The 17,702-nt window shown below is 41.6% G+C and overlaps 1 protein-coding gene across 2 annotated transcripts in view; it reads right to left on the bottom strand.

Moving 5' to 3' along the window:
* Nucleotides 1-2,319: 2,319 nt before the first annotated feature.
* LOC147309617 (ephrin type-B receptor 1-like) overlaps nt 2,320-17,702 on the bottom strand; it is a 145,075-nt gene continuing 129,692 nt past the window's right edge. The window contains exons 18-21 of one of the 2 annotated variants that reach the window (XM_086268692.1): nt 14,804-15,000; nt 14,536-14,694; nt 11,093-11,239; nt 2,320-10,678 (exon numbers count right to left, since the gene is read on the bottom strand). In XM_086268692.1, coding sequence (XP_086124818.1) covers nt 11,128-11,239; nt 14,536-14,694; nt 14,804-15,000 — 468 coding nt within the window. In that variant the 3' untranslated portion in view covers nt 2,320-10,678; nt 11,093-11,127. Of the gene's footprint in view, nt 11,240-14,535; nt 14,695-14,803; nt 15,001-17,702 lie in introns of both variants that reach the window. The other variant, XM_086268691.1, reaches the window with a different exon arrangement.

The following is a 17,702-nucleotide window of genomic DNA, read 5'->3' on the forward strand; positions in this document are numbered from 1 at the left end:
CGGGCAGGGCGTAGGTATTGATGGCCCGGATCTTGTTCTTACCATTCAGCTGATTCCTCAGGACTTGCCTGACCCTCTGCAGGTACTTGGTGGTTGCAGCCTTTCTAGCGGCCTCTTCATGGTTCCCATTTGCCTGCGGGATCCCCAGGTACTTGTAACTGTCCTCTATGTCTGCAATGTTGCCTTCTGGTAGTTCAATCCCCTCAGTTCTGACTACCTTCCCTCTCTTTGTTACCATCCAACTACACTTCTCCAGTCCGAACGACATTCCAATGTCATTGCTGTATAGCCTGGTGATGTGGATCAGTGAATCGATGTCTTGTTCACTCTTGGCATACAGCTTGATGTCATCCATGTACAGGAGGTGGCTGACAACTGCTCCATTCCATAGTCGGTATCCGTAGCCAGTCTTGTTAATGATCTCGCTGAGGGGGTTCAGGCCTATGCAGAACAGCAGTGGGGACAGAGCATCTCCTTGGTATATCCCACACTTGATGGTGACTTGTGCTATGGGCTTGGAGTTGGCCTCTAGTGTTGTACGCCACATCCCCATTGAGTTCCTGATGAAGGCTCTTAGGGTCCTGCTGATCTTGTACAATTCTAAGCATTCCAGTATCCAGCTGTGGGGCAGCTGGATATATATATATATATATGTGGGAAAAACACCTTCCCTTGTAAGAATCATGGTTTCCAGGTTGTCTAAGTGATTAAAATGATAAAGTGACCACACTCTACACTGCTACAAACACGAGCAATCGTGTTTACAGACAGAAAGAAAATGATACCAAGGGGTGGCTGAAGAGTTTTGCGGAGTCCTGTATTTGTTGGTACAGTCCAGCTGCTGTGATGGGATTTGCGTTATCCCTTAACTGTAGAGGCTGTTTTACAGAGCATACCGATACATAGAAGCTGATTAGCTGTAGGGAAATTTGACTTTAATATTTAGGCGGGTGTTATATATATGGAGTTTATTTTAATTATATTTTACTTGCAGGCCACCTTTTATTGTAATCAAATTTCATTCTCTGTCACTTAGCTACGGTTAAAAGGGTTTATGTCAATTACGCTCCTGGTGTGTATTCACGGCACTCATTAGCAATTTGCCATAGCACCTGTGCTGTTAATGTGTTTCGTATGAATTGACGGGGCTCTCACTGCTCTGAATAATAGACTGCAGCAGACTCTGTCAGGTAATAGGTTTCTTTTACATGTGACTCTAGCTTTAAATGTCTTTCAATTTACCCCACATTGTGGGTTTTGAGATTTTTGTGAATTTTTTTGTCAGCTCAGCCCCTTTAAATACCTCCAGTGCTCTGAGGGAAAGTGCTCTGCATCATTCAGATTCACAGGTTATAAACTTCCCCGTTAATCAACAAAGAGTCAAAGTCAAAAACATGAATCACTCACATTTTTAAAGTAAAATAAAATAAAATTCACTTAGTCTGCTGGTATAAAAAGAAAAACTCATTATAAACTTTTATTATCTTTTTTTTTTATTATGTCTTGTCTTCTGTAATCTCCTGAGAAATGCATCTTACACTACAACAGGTACAATTTAGACCTAATGTTGCCTCCAGCAGTAAACATTTAACCAAGAATATCAAGCACTTTGATTACCATTACTGCAGCCTGAGTAGACTTAATTTAAACATTATGCAACTGTTCAACTGTTATCTTCTTTTATTGAGTTTGGGCTTCCACAAAGTCCTCCGAACTATGTATAAAACTATGAAAAACAGGGAACTCAACCATATCCTTAAAAAAATCTCCTCATTAAAACTAAATATACAGCAAACTGGTGAAGTGGCGATGAAGGTGACAACATATGGAAATTACTATGTTATATTGTTATCCCACTATTAAAGTGTGAGAAGGTTACACTGCTTAAAAAAGTCCTTCCAGCACAAACTGTATATACAGAGCAGAAGCTGTACAATACATGTATGGATCACCCCCCCCCCCACACACACACACACACACACACACACACACACACTGGACGCCCCCAATACACTCAGTTCAGATAAATGGCATCAAGAGTTTTAATAAAAGTGGGAGAAATTAATCGATAATCAGGATGTTTAAACGTAAATGTTGTTAGCATAGCATAGCTCACCTGGCCAAACTTCATAAAAGCTTCTGCTAGCTCTTCTAAAACAATGCAACACTATACAGTGTCTGTGAGCTGTAAATGTAGCCATACATGTAATAAGAAATCTCATTTTCATCTCTGTTTGGATTCAGAAAACAAATTATTTCTATTATTATTATTATTATGAGGTGCTCGAGGTTGAGTTTTGTAAGCTAACAGAGCCTAAGTTGTGGGCTTTATGTCATGGTAGGCTAACCTACTGATAATCCATATACAGTATAAAATATAGTTGAAGTCACAGCGAAAGACACACTGTGGAAAACAGTCAGAGATGAATAATAACTAAAGATTTATACTTTCATTGTAATGTCAACAAGTACACATACATTCACTGGCTAACAGCTAGTCGATCACAAATGGTTAACTAATGACTATACCCGGGATAATACTCTTTTTAAATCTACACATCATTTACAAAATATTTGTTTATAAATATTTTGTATTCAACATGAACAGAAACTAGTGACTGAACCTATAAAATCATTAGAAACTATATACCGAGGTCCCACTTTTACACCTACACCCACCCTGGTCATTAAAAAGCATATAATCAGGGCATTTCCACATCCATCTTTTATGTGCCGATGCAATGGATACGTATGCCTCCTTACATGATGTGCTTATCCAAATCTCTGCATGGCAGATCGAAAATATCCTTTCAAGTCCCACAAAGAACTGTATATTAACCCAGCCTGTGACGAACTATCCAGCTTGTGTTCCCCCTCTCACCCTGCATCACCTGTGACTCCAGCAACCCCGAGTCCCAACCTGATAAACTTTAAATTTCCTCTTCATCACAAAACAGAACTGATTTCCAGAAGTCATGGGTTTGAATTGTCTTCTTTATTGACAAACAGTGCATTGTAAATGTAAGAGTCAGAAAGTTTACAGCTACAAACTCACGCACAAAATACAAACATTTTACTGTACACTGAACAGCACTCACACGCACACACACATCCACACACACAATATATTACACCCACACGCGCACACAAACACACAAAGATGCACAGGCTTGCGCATATTCACATTAATTTACAGTAGTATAATACATGACAGTGGGATGCTCTGACTATATGAGCAGTAACACCTAGAACGTTATTGTTGGTAAACAGAGAAAGGCAGATGCAGCTGATTATTGAGCTGCTTTTTCTTTTTTCAAGAGAAATAGTACATTACATACATACTAAAAGGTATGGCAAGCAGTTCGAAGGAAAATAAATTACCATGAGAAAAACAACAAAGTGGAAATTTCTGCAGAGGGAGTGTGCACAGCCAGTCTGCGGTTTAAAGAAACACTTTGTGTAAAATGAGATTACAAAGCTCAAAAAGCTTAGGTTGGAACGCAAATATTTATACATTCGGGCAGAAGACATATATTGTCACAGTTTGGGGAAATATGCTCATCAGAATTCTTTGTATTTATGTATTTTTTTCCTTTTTTTCTTTGTTTTTTTTTGCAAAAGACTTTAAAGAGACATTCCCCGTACAAGTTTTTAATTATTTTCTCCTGGATTTGTGAAGTTACACAAATATTTTTGTAATTGAAATACTTCCCCATCATTCCATAACTGCGCCAAATGATGTGGCATCCTTTTGGTGCCTAAGCCAGACAACTTGAAAGTCACAAAAAGAACTCAGTAAAGAAAGGGTAACACATGGGAGTCGAACCCTCGACTCCTGGATGAAAGTCTTGTGGATTGCAGACTTCATCAATCATTTAAATAAGAACGTCTCTTCCCGGAGAGCTTGAAATGCAACTGAAAAGAACTTGCAGTTGTAAGGGAATATATTTTTCCGAGTGAAAGCAAACTCAAATGTGTTTTCAGCTAAGCGCTAACGTTAGCAATTTAATAACGACCCCAAATTATGAGGCTAACTTGCTCATCAGGTATGATAGATGTTCACGGTTTAGTTTAGGTAGCACGCAGCAACAAAGTACAGCTGAGGCTGATGTGAATTACTGCTGTTTCTCACTTATTTGGTTATGAAGAATCGGACAAAATAATCTAATGATGATGCTTTAAATGTAGCAAGATCACTACACAAAATACAACTCATCCCGAGGGGAACGTGAACCAAATTTCATTGTGATCCGCCCAATTCACATAAATAGCAGTTTCTGGTAACCCATAGTTTTGAATATGTCACAGGGGGGCAAGAGGAAAAATCAGAGGACCACCAAAGTCAGCAGACTTTATCTGTTTGGGCCTATTAATTTCTGCTGAGCATCCCAGAAAACCCTTTTCTGCCCTTGCAGTGTGCACAGCCACAGCGAGGTCAGCCTTATGAATCGCTGTGAACGACTGGGCGCGAGGAGCAAAGCAGGTGGAAAAGAGGAAAAGCCCATTACTTCCACAGCTCCGGCATAAATAGTTTGCTGAAAGCCCACAACAAAACAGTGCGGGGGTCTTTTATGTAAAGAATAGGCGCCAATATATCCTTAAGAGATGCAAGTTCAAAACTGCTGGAGAGAGGAGTGCTTCTAACGCAGAACGATTGCTTGCCTTCAAACTCTGAGTGAAAAAGAGACGGTGGAAATGCGGACTGGAAGCAGAGTGAGCAGTTCAGAGAGGCTGTGGGCATTAGGAGAAGAAGGAGGACAGCTGGGTAGAGCGGAGAGGGAGAGAGAGAGACAAAAAGAGAACGAGTAATCTCTCCACACCCAGCCTCATTTTTATTCAAACACAAGTCAAGCTTTGCCTTTGCTCCTCCACCCCTCTTCCCCACCCCGCTTCTCTCTTCTTCTGCTAATCCTTCCCCTTCCCTTCTTTCCCCTTCTATTACCTATTCCCTTTTACTTTTTCCTCCCCTCTCTTCATAACTCTCACGCTCTCATCTGGTGCCTCACCTACAGTATCTATTACACCAGAGAAAAAGCAGAGGAGAAAGAAAAGCAGCCCAGTCTGACCAGCTTTCAAAAGACAAAAAAGAAAATCTGCAATTAAAAGATAAATCCACCCTAAAGCACTTAGAGGAGACTCACCCTGCATTTCTGGGCCTACTTTGTTGTTTAGGTTTCTACTTTTCTCATTTTTGTGCGTAAGTGGCTAAATATAGTGTGACGGCTACAGTGGAGTCTGAAAGGCAATTTTATCTTAAAGATCTTGCGGTAAATGTCGGGTTTTGATGACAGTTCTGCAGAATAACAGAATGAGGGCTTTTGTCATGTGTGCCTTACAGCAGCACTTACAGCGAGCAGAGCACAATGCATTGCAGCTGCATCAGACGTGGAGTTTTCGCAAACGAGATGGGATGTGGTCACGGATACGTTCACGTGCTCCCAAAACGATCAGGTGCCGCTTTATGTGCAGGCGTGCAAATGTCAACACGACACAAAAGCCCTGTGCAAAATGTATAAATGACAAGTGGCATATCACGTTAAAACAAAAGCAGTTCCAGGTCTGTGTTTTCGTACTTGGTATGCAAAAAAACTGAAGACGAAGAAAAGAATCAAAAAGAGAGTGTGGGTCTGTATTTTCACCAGAGACTTCCTGTCTCTCTGCACACACAACACAAACACATACGGGCATGCACAGTGGTTCACCATCATCTCAGGTGCCAGTAGCATGAAAAGAAGCGCTACTGTGCAAGAGCGAAGGCAGGGAGTAGTGCTTAGGAGTGTTAACATTGCCTCTGTGTACTCGAGCCAACTGATATGATGAACACTTATTACACTACTGTGCTAATAAATTATTAGGCATTGAAAAGTAGTCTGAATACGAGGCTGCAGCATGACTGCAGCAGCCAGCATCAGCAAACTCTGCATGCAGAAGGAAAACTAGTCACAAGATAACAGGATAACAAGCACTGAGTTTGCTGACTGACTCTGATACAAGCCTTACAGCAGTCCTAAAGTTCCCAATTGGTGTCTTTGGCAATCTTCTGCACATAGGAAGCATCTCAGGCAGTGAGGATGTCTGCTGGCATCAGCAGCAGCCAACAGGTCTGTTATACACAGTTAAAGATGGACGACCACGTCGTCTTTAAACTTTAAATTGAAAACTGGACTGCGTTTGTAAAAAAATGGGGAAAAAAATGGGCAAATGTTGCATACACCACTTATACACTGCTCCAAAAATTAAAGGAACGCTTTAAAACACAGCAGATATCAACAGGAGAAATATCATGCTGCATATCTATACTGATATGGACTGGGTAATGTGTTAGAAATGAAAGGATGCCACATCATTTCATGGGAATGAAAATGATCAACCTGCAGAGGGCTGGATTGAAGAATACAACTGACATGAAATTGTGATGTGGAAAGCTGGTCTGCTTTGCAAAACTGTCATTTTGCTGACTCAAAATGGTACTCAGCAGTTTGTTTGGCCCCGTCTGCTTTGTATGCTTGCCTGAAATTGTTGGCGCATGCTGCTAATGAGAAGACGGATGGTGTACTGAAGGGACCTCCTCCCAGACCTGGACCAGGGCGTAGCTGAGCTCCTGGACAGTCTGAAGTGCAACCTTGTAGCATCAGCTGAACTGAAAAATTATGTCCCAGAGTTTGTCTGTTGGATTTAGGTCAGGTTATCATGCCGGCAGCAGTGACACTGACCCCAGCCAAATGCAAAACTAGTAAAAAAAAAAAAATCCAGAAAGATAAGGAGGGAGAAAATATCCGTCCACCTGTAAAACTATTCCTGTTTTGGGGGTTGTCTCACTGTTGCCCCTCTAGTCCACCTGTTAGTCTCATCAACACCAAAGTAGCTGAAACTGATTAAGAACCCCCTCTACTACTTAACTGGCCAGATTAATAGCCCAGAAGTTTAATGGTCTTGATGCTACACTCTGATTAAAAAGTAGTCCTTCAATTTTTTTGAGCAGTGTACAGCAGTGACAATGTAGCCACGCAAAAAAGCATACCCAACTTGATGATCTATTTAGCTCTAAATGGGACTATAATTTAGTAAATGAACATTGCATTATATTAAATAAGACAGTTTAAGGTACTTTGGCACTGCCTCCACTTTTTATACCCAGTGCCTACCTCTATGTTGTATACACAGTCTGTGGTTTGTAGTAATGACCAGTAAAGTCACACATACAGCCATGGCAAGCATAGAGGGGAAAACAAGTCACCATCTGCTCTGCTTCAAACAAGCCATCACACAGGACTCAACAGAGTTCAAAACCCTGTTTAAGGTTATTCTTCCATTTTTTACACTGGCTAGATTCTCAGCACGTAAAATGCTGAGTGGGAGAAGTGTGTGACCCAATGTGCAAGCTTATGACTTGGCAGTGAAGCGTGGTTGGTCCTGGTACGAATCAAACTCGGAGCACAAGATGAGTTCATTTCGTTTCTGCCAGCAGTGTCCCCAGATAGGGCACCTTTAACTGGTTCACACTGACAAGAAATGATCCCATCCGCAGAGCGACGTACGCCAACCAGACTGGGTCTTCTAAATGTCAGCGCTAATTAAACTTCACACGAACACGTATAAAATATCTCCCTCGTCCTGTCTTACACTTTTCTGCCGTGCTTTCAGAGCTACTTTGCCACCATCCACGATTAGTTTTCATTTTTAGCAAGCTGTCACTACGCTTCTTCGCTTCTTTGTGCATGCATGCCGATTATTTATTTATTTTTTTGACTATACTCTCTCTTGTTGCTTTTCCAGCAGGCGCACACTCTTCAGACTAGAATTAGTTTCTAATGTGGAACTGGGACACAGCGAGTGTCTTAGGCAAACTTTTCATCTTCAAACTTTTAAAAAGTTGACAGTGAGTGGGAGATATTTTTTTTCATCATTTTATTTTACCATCACATTTCATTGTCTTTGTTTAGTTTAGCTCGGCTCACTTGTGTGTGTGTGTGTGTGTGTGTGTGTGTGTGTGTGTGTGTGTGTGTGTGTAGAAATAGCAAAAAATGTCAATGATTGACTGTTTCTTTCGAAATAAAAACTTTTCTATAGGAGAGAAAATGAGAAAAATCTAAAACTTAACACAATTTAGCCTCAAGCTAGAATTCAGCATACATTACAGACAGCATAGCTACATATCTGGCTCCTGACTTGTTTACATGCTCTCCTTTCTTTTTTATTATTATGATTTGTTTGTAGGCAACAGATTCAGGGTGGATTAGCTTTTAACTCAGAAACCTGCTTTCACAAACTCCATCTTTAACACTCAAATCATCCTCTTGAGGTTTCTCCAGGTATCCCCTCTGTGGCGAACACTTGTGCTTGAACCAAGACACGCAACGGTATAAACACAAGACGTGTCATAGATCACTTATGCCTTCATTGGGGTTTGGTTTGGTTTTTTTCACAAACACTGACACAGCAACATGTGAAATGGTTCCCAAAACTAACATTTACACTTGCTGAGAAGAAAGAAAAACATGAATCGGAAGAACAGACACACTCGACTACAGATGTTGCATAACGCAGCAAGATGCCTGTCTGTGTTGATAGTTTTCATTTCCTCTGCATGAATTTTGTTTCTTTTTCGTCTATTCTTTTCTTAGGTGGCATTCAATATGAGCTTTTAGGGCGCACTAGTTGTCTCGCTCTTTATTAAACCCCGGAGCCAGGGCTGAAACTGTTTTCTTTCTCTTTTTTTTCCACAGGCATCTATTCACAACGAATTATGCCTCTGAACTACTGACACGCTCCCAGTTGATCTCAATACTTCCTGATAAAATGCTCAATAAGCTGCTGTTGCCAGGCAACAAATGCAATTGCGGGCCGCGCCGTTGGAGTGGAGTTTCGGGGAAACGAGTGCAAACTGAAATGTTTGGAGGTTTTGTTTTTTCTTCTTCTTGGGTTTAAAAAAAAGAAAAGAAAAGCCACAGACCCCTTCAATGTCACAGTGTTCATAAATAAAAAGACTTTGGGGCATCCCAGCAGTGGCGAGCGGTGGTGCGAGACAAACACAAACACAGCATTTTTATTTTTTTGTTTGTTTTTGTTGTAGGAGCCATGCAGCAGTGAAAGCGTGTTAAAAGCAAACAACTGTCACTTCTGTCATCATGAGCCCGAGCTCGCAGCGGATGACAAATAAAATCATAACATCCAATCAGAGGTGCTGATGGGTAATCCGTGCACGCGTGTGACCAGAGGGGTTTTGTTGGGCGGGGTGGTGGTGGTTGGAGGCAGAGCGAGCCTGCTGTTGTTTCACAGCTGGTAATCCGCTCAGCGCTGAGATAAAAGAGATCTCCCAGTGCTTCTCCACCAGTGTGCCCTGTAGTGAGATCAGGCCTTCTTTATATCATATTTTGTTAGGACGAGCTTCAGTATTTAGAAAAAAAAAAAGATAAATAAGTCACCAGTTTTGCCTCTTCACTGAAAGCATGTGGTATTTCACTGTATCTCTTCTTGTTTGATCTCTTTATCTCTTCTCTGACACTGAAAAGGTTGCCGTCTGCAGATGAGGAACACGGATAGGTCATTTCCTGTCATTTCATCTGCAAACTGACGCGGCGGTATTAATCGGAGATGTCAATCGGGAAATGAGACTGTCAAAACGGGCTCTGACGGCAACGTGTCCGGCAGCCGGCGAATAAGAAAAATGAATGAAAACAAAGAGTCCTGCATGGCTGCCTGCTGCTGAGCGATGAATGCCACCTGGATGGCGGCCATGACAAAGTTTAGACGGGAAGATCTGTTTCCACGCGTGGACAGAACATGAGCGTTGGATTTCTGGTTGGTTTTGTGCTTGGCTGGCAGGCGGCTTTAGGATTTGCAGCCAAATCACAAGAACACTGGATACCTTTGGTGTCTTTTAAAGATTCTCTGGACACCGCGGCGCTTTCACAACAGGTGCAATCTCGATAACTGGTAATGACACAGTACCCACAGTCTTAAGCTGCTTTATTCTTCTGCGCCACCAAGCATGCATGCGCTTTGATTCCTGGCTCAGAAAAGAGAGACATACCACTATGGTTTGAATATTTCTAATTGGCTTTACTCAGTGGGCATTTGTGCTGATTGTGAAACATCATCCATTATGAGTTCTCTGTGAATTAAGTACTTTAAGTAGGCCAGGCCCTGGTAGCACTTTCACTGAAAGAGTTTATCTTTTCATGGCTGCATGGAAAGTACAAAAAAAAAAGAAGGAGAAGAAAAAAACCAGAACACTGAAACCTATTTTCTTTCTTTTTTTGTTTGCAGTCCACAGCACTTCAGAATTTGCTCCAGTGATGATTCAGGCGGGGAAGAGAATCGTTGAGAAGTCACAAATACTCCAGCGACACTGAACTGTCTGTTGCTGTTAGCGAACGCAAACGCTAATGAGCAAATAGGAAAGACATATCCCGTATCACAAATATGTACAAACTCTTCAATATGAAGATAGCTTTTTTTTTATTAAAAAAGGTCCCCTTTAAACGGTTGGCCTTTGTCAGGATTCAGATGGTAGCAATTTTTCAGGAACACGCTGAAGTAGTCTCTGGATTTAACAAGCCTGCTCGCGCGTCTCGTCTCTTAAAACCCTTTTTGTCAGTCTTTTGGTCCGGTTTGTGCCCCTTCATATAAACGTCTGCTCAGCCACTTCTTTCTTCAAAGCAGAGTGTTTTGTGTCCTCATGAAAAAAAACAAAAACAAAACAATCTTCCTTTAATTCAAGATGGTTTAAATGGTCTGTAGATTTCAGTGATAGCATTCACAGTTACGCTGGCATGTGGAAAAAGGGGGGTAATGATTTTAGAGCCTCATGCTCAGTAAGTTTTCCTTTTTTCCCCACTTATTTTTGTTTTTACTCTTTGTGAGAATAATGCATCTACACTGAATTTCTCCCAGGAGCCATTTTCGTTTTGGAAGCTAAATGGCATAAAAGAAGTCCATCCTGTCACTGGGGGACGGATCTGTCCATGCAGACACACAAATGGCTAACGATGATTTTTTGAAAGCGCGTGAAGTGATTGAGATCTCCAAAAGCAGCAAACTTAATTGTATGAGCTTAAAAACTGAAGTATAGGACAGCCTGCTCGCTCACAGACTGCACCCAGGTCAAGTGTTTCCCCCGTGTGGCTACACGGATTCGGTGGGAGACTGATCATCGGCTTGGTGCCTCATTAGCTGCACGCTGGTCAGGATCTTCTTCTGGTGTCCAGCTAGAGACACTCCGATCCTCTGCAGATCTCTGGGAAGACAGAGATACGGATATGAGGTTTTGTCTTCATAACAACAATCAAATATAAATTGAACACTCCATGTAGTACACCATTTACAAAATCAGTGTTGTGTGTGAATGTGTGTGTGAATGGGTGGATGACTGGATGTGTAAAGCGCTTTGGGGTCCTTAAGGACTAGTAAAGCGCTATACAAATACAGGCCATTTACCATTTTACCATCCTAGGCCCTCTGCTACACCTGACCCACCTCCCGCTTCCTGTGTTTACTGTCACTACCCAAAAAAGGCACAAAAAAATCAATTTTTATATGGTTATCATTGGAACTGCTGTCTGTAGGATTGTAAACCAGGAAATCAACACTACAGTAAACATGAGCAGCGCTTTAACTGGCCAAGAAAAGGTGCCAGTGCTCACAACAGCTTGAACATGTAGTAGAGTCTGTTTGTAACTGCTACAGATTAGTAGCTTGTGTTTAACTAACAGGGAAGATACAGGAGAGGCCATCACTGAGTTATAAAGTGGGTGTGACTAAGGTGTAGGGGCACCCATCCTTGTAGGCACGATTGTCATAGCAACAACAACCACTCACTGACAAGCTTCAATAAACTGCTAGCATCAACTAAGCTAGCTCTAGCTCAGTTAATGCTAATGGCTCACCACAACTATCAACTTCGGCTACACTTTGATATTGAAATGGACCTCGCTCTCGGGATTTGTAAAGCGATTTGAATGGCTGGAGGATCTGAATAAATGTGACTGGACTGGAAAAACTTTTTTTTTTCAGGATTTCAGCATGAACACCACAAAAAGAGCAAAGCAATGAATTCACAATTCAGTTCTGTAACGCATGACGTCACCCCATTGAAAGTGAATGACAGGCCAGAGTGTCGAAGCCTAAACCGCAATACACAAATCCTGCCTCAGTGCAGTGCCGAGTTGTTTCGATGAGCAGCTCTTATATTTTTGCTAAAAGTGGTTGTCAGTCAGGAGTTGTTGCTGCCTGCTCCAGTCTGTGCGTGGGTGCAGGGGCACACATACACAAACACGGGCATGTTTGTGGGTTAACTTTGAAAGGACATTTATTGACATTAATGCATTCTCATGTCTCTTGCTTCTAGTTTAACTACCGCAACTGAGTGCCACACTATTATCCGAACTGTAACCTAAACCGGCTTTAACCTTAAAACTAAAACCTGTAACCTAAAAAAAAATTAACAAACTTTGAAGAGGTGCTGATCCGAGCCAAACTGGTTTTCACAAAGATGAGTGGAGAAGTCCAAACTATATTTTTGACTAAGTTCTTATGTAAGGATGGCTTTGGTTTTCTGTAACAAATAACAGATTGTGGGTTGCATAAAGCTGCAACCCACAATCTGCCCGTTCTGTGCAGCCACAGTTTGAACTGGCACAATCACACACAACATTCAGTGAGTGTATCCTTAGAGCTGTCCTCCTTTCAGTACAGTAGCTTTGTGATTGCTTGCATGTTTGGCGATATCTGTAAGTGTTAGCTGTTAAGAAAAAACAGCCCTGGTTTAGACACACTCTGAATGTTTACTGCATTAGCATATACTGTGTAATAACTTCCTTTCTTAATTCGATAAATAGGTACACCATCCATTGCAGAAAGATGTATTTAGACTGAAAATTTGAGGCATCTTGAAGCCCTTCCAGTTACTGTTCGCCTAAGCCTCATCAGAAATGGTCTCAGTGGAAAGGTGGCTGTCAAGACGCTGTGCTTTAGGGACCGAAACAGGGAAAAAAGGCTAAATCATACAAAACTACACAAGAACTAGAACTAGACTGAAAATCAGTGACAACAGGTCTTATGGAGTGATGAATACAGACTTGAAATTTCTTGTTCAAATCATCACTAACATGTTCAGAGGAGGTCAGAAAGTAACTACAGCAGTGAGTGTCTAAAACCATCTGCAGAGCAAAGTGTCCTAATTTGGGGGTTTGTGGATCCTGTCTAAACTGATGGAAATCAGATTTTTGGTCCACCATGCAATACCATCTGGAAAGTGCCTGAATGGCAACAGCTTCATTTTTCAGCATGACAGTGATCCCAAACACACTGCCAATGCAGTAAAATCATACTTGGACAGACAAAAATACACAATGGAACACTATCAGTCATGAATTGACCTCCGCAGAGCCCAGATGAAGCAGCGTGGGATTATCGTGACAGAAAACAGAACAAAAGGCAGCCAACATGCAAAGAAGAGCTGTGAATGACCTTTGAGAGGCCTGGAGAACTATTGCTGAAGACTACTTAAAGAAAGCACAAGAAAGCTTACCTAAGAAAGTTGAGGCTGTTTTGAAGAATAAACGTGGTCATTCCAAATACTGATGTTTATGAAGAAAGTCAATATTTATAACTATGTATTGGGCTTATATGCTATAATTTCTACTCATGTTTCAAAAACTGCTGCAGCTACTCTCCATTTTACCAGCAAAATATAAAGAAATGATGGGCGGTCAAAGACATTTGCACTGTACTGTACATTATTACATATTAGCTATGTAATAGCAACATAGCATGGGCAGAAATTTGAAATCAGTACTATTTTAGAGACCTAAAAAGTGACTTCAGGTAGGTATTCCCTCCATTTTTCTCATATTAGTGATTCATTTTGCATGAAAAGTATTTTAAAGTTCACTCAGTATTCTAACTCTGCCTTTATTACACCGTAACTGTGTTAAAATACACTTAATTAATCCCGTTGGTGAAATTTACCCTCTGCTTTTGACCTATTTTAGCTATTTTAGGAGTGGTAGACAGCCACAGTGTAACCAATGGGGACCAGCTCCAGGTCTGGCGCTTTGGTCAAAGGTGAGGGCGGCAACCACGGGTGGACTATTCACAGATAGAAAATTAAGGACAGGCCCAGCAGCTGTCTAAATGAATTAAAGAGACACCTCTCACACATATATGGAATCTTTGCAGGGTAATTCAGACAGGATAAAAGTGATCAACCCATCTCTTCTAATGACAAAACTGAATCATTGATTAAACCCTGCTAAACTGTGCAAATTTCTTTCATGGACACATTGCTTTTTATTTGTCTGTAATATAATGGCACTTGGAGCATTTTATACCATGAGGCATAGAAAAAATAAGGATGGCAGTAAGCAAGCCAGATACAGAGAGACAGACAAGTGTTCACACAGTCAGCCAACCAGCTGCCCCACCAGTCTTCCAACAAAAAAGATGCCGACTTGGCAGGATCAGCTAAGTGTGAGACTCAGGCAAAGAGAAGCAGACAGACAAAAATAGAGGCAATTTAATGGCTAAACCTACTCAGCTGTGATTTGCGTGACGAGCGGCAAAGAGGTGAAGCCCGAGCCCAGAAAGGAGTCTCTGTACTGGGTCATCTTCAATGCAGCCAGCCAGTCTTCTACTGAGCTCACCCTGCTTAGGTCTGGAGCTCCACGGTCTAACAAGGGATGATGGGGAGGACTGCAGAGAGTAGATACAAGAGAACGTGGAGTTTAAAACAGAGGGAAACAGAGGGATAAGATAGGGAGAGTGTGTTTGTGTATGTAAATGAGTTTGTATCTCTGCTCACCCAGGGACCATGTTGTTGGTGCCGGCTTTGAGAGATGCAGGGTTGCGTATCATTTTGTCCAACATGCTGACAATATCGGGGAACTTTGGCCGGGCGTTTCTGTCTTTCTGCCAGCAGTCCAGCATCAGTTGGTGCAGCACTACTGGACAGTCCATGGGAGCTGGAAGTCTGAAGTCCTGCTCTATGGCATTTATCACCTAGGGCACAGCAGAAGAGTCACACAGGAAAAGGAGAAGACCCAAATGACCACAAAAGGTTATAGAAGAAAACTGCAGCATGATGTATATTTAAGGCTCACTGGGGAAAGCTTATATAATCAGTATCTTTATAATAAAGCTTTGGCAAGGCTTAATGAGAAAGATGTAGCTTATTAAATCCGTGCTATTCCTGGTATTCTATTTTCCCCCTTCTAATTTGTACTTCCTTTAGACCTACTTTTGTACAGCTTTCCTTCTCCCCATCATTAACTTATGGTACTTTTGTGTTCAGGAAGTTTTCAAAACCAATCACATCACAAGGGTCACGCTCCAAAGAGTCCAGCTCTATCTCCCACCTGTTTGGGTTTTGACTAGTTCAACTGCCAAATTTTATTTTATAAACAATGTACATTCAATTCAATTTTATTCATATAGCGCCAAATCACAAGAGCAGTCACCTCAGTGTGATTTATATTGTAAGGTAAAGATCCTACACTAATACAGAGAAAACCACAACAATCAGATGACACCCCATGAGCAAGCAATTGATGAGAGTGGGAAGGGAAAAGGAAGAAATCTCCAGCAGAACCAGGCTCAGGGGGTGACAGGAGGAAGACGGGACAAAAGACATACAGTGCAAAAGAAACAGAGTGAAGAAGAAACACTCAGTGCCCCCAACACCAAACCAGGCTAACCGATCCAGTCCTGACTATAGGCTTTATCAAAAAGGAAAGTTTTAATCCTTATATTAAAAGTAGAGACGTGTCTGTCTCCTGAATCCAAACTGGGAGCTGCCTTCACAGAAGCCTGAAAGCTGAAGGCTCTGCCTCCCATTCTACTTTTAAAAAAGTAGAATGGGAGGCAGAAGCCAGCACCCTAAGAGCAAAGTTCTCTATTGGGGTGATATGGTAGCAGTCATCTCTAAATGATCTCTAGACTTTTAAACTTGAAGAAATTAATTAGATAATGATATAGCTCTATAGACCATTTGGGCATCTTAATTTGCTACTTTAGTTTTATAATTGCAATTTATAACAGTCACTGGCAATACAGACAGTAAAAAACATGCATATAGTTTCTTGGTCAACAAAAAGAAATCAACATGGAAGTAGCATAAACCTGCATTCTATCTAAAGGCCACCAGATGGCGATAGTTGTGGTTGCAAAAACTCTTCCGGTCCTCCAGAAATTTGGAAAAGGGGCTTTTTGCCTTGACCTCTGTAAAAACTTTTCCCGCAGAATTTATGGTCTCAGCCACTTTTGGGATTTGGGTCATACTGAAAATATTGAATCTGTGTTTTTAATGTCGGTTATACTATATTTCAAATGGCTGATTATCTATGGCATGAAACCTGAATGTTCATTGGCTAATGACTTGTCAGTCACAAGCCAGTTTCACAGTCAGACCAGACACTCTTTGTCACCAACCAAGATGGTAATGTTGCATCTAATCATTGGTGCTTGATGAAACATAAAAGACGGAATTCAGACACCAATGAGTGATGTCATGTTAGCTACGTCCATGATGATCGCCATGGCTAATATCAGCCGATATGGTGATATTTGACTGACATATAAGCACATATCTAGTATCTAAAGCGCCCAGTTGTAGGCCAAGGGATTTAACAATATAAAAAAGAGTCAGCCAATTAGCCCAAATCAAAGCCTAAAGTCTTGATATATAGTATTGCACTGTATTTACCGTAATTGTCGGGCTATAAGCCGCTACTTTTTGCACAAGCTTTGAACCCTGCGGCTTTTAGTCAGGTGCGGCTTTTCTATGGATTGTCCGTGATTTTTGTCATATCGTAAGACGATTTGTTTTGTTTGTTCCGCTGTTGTACGGCACTACGTTGCCTGGCGGAAGGGCATGTGATCAGACACACAGTATCGGGGTTCAAGAGTGGTATGTTGGTCACATGTCCATCCGCCAGGCAACATAGTGCCGTACAAGTAGCGCTACACGTTCAGCCGGAGGCGTGGATGACGAGCGGCAATAAACTTGCGAAAAGCAAGTCATGCTCAACTCCACCGGTGGAATCTGACAGCGTGGAAAAGTGTGAAAACATCCATGATCACCAACGGATTTCGAAGGGCTGGACTGCTGCATGATGGAGAGGACACCGCCACGGCCCTTCTGAGGGTGTTCGACTCTGACACTGACAACGAGGATTTGTTTGGTTTTGAAAGTGACAACGAAGGAAAGAAGCTGAGAGTGGATGACGAAGCCACCCTGAGCCTGTTCGTTTCCAACACTGGAGAAGAGGACTTTGGTGGTTTTAGTGCGCAGGAAGAAGAGGAAGATGGTGGTGAATGACTGACTTTTCTTCTTGTTAAAGCCGTGTCACTGCACCTGAGCCTAAAAGGTAGTCCGAATCTATTTTTCTGGTGTGCTGTAGGTTATTGTTATGTACTACATTTGTTACTCATTTATGAAGCACAGTACATGTTTCGTACTTGTAATTACCGCTACTTTTACATATACCTAAAAAGTTGTGCAAATATGTACCCATAACTTGTTTTTCAAAATATTAATAAAAGGGGTGTGTCTCCAAACAGCCATCTCTTTCCTGACAATTCCCTTTGTGCATATTCTCTTACATATGATAAGTCAACATTGAAACACCTGCGGCTTTTAGTCAGGTGCGGCTAATGTATGTACAAAACAGGATTTTCCCCTGATTTTAGCTTGTGCGGCTAAT

This window comes from Aulonocara sp. 'chitande type north' Nkhata Bay, linkage group LG17 (genome assembly GCF_057382095.1).
Source record: "Aulonocara sp. 'chitande type north' Nkhata Bay isolate Kocher_YH1m ecotype deep benthic linkage group LG17, A_spYH_male_GT1.1, whole genome shotgun sequence".
NCBI lineage: Eukaryota > Metazoa > Chordata > Actinopteri > Cichliformes > Cichlidae > Aulonocara > Aulonocara sp. 'chitande type north' Nkhata Bay.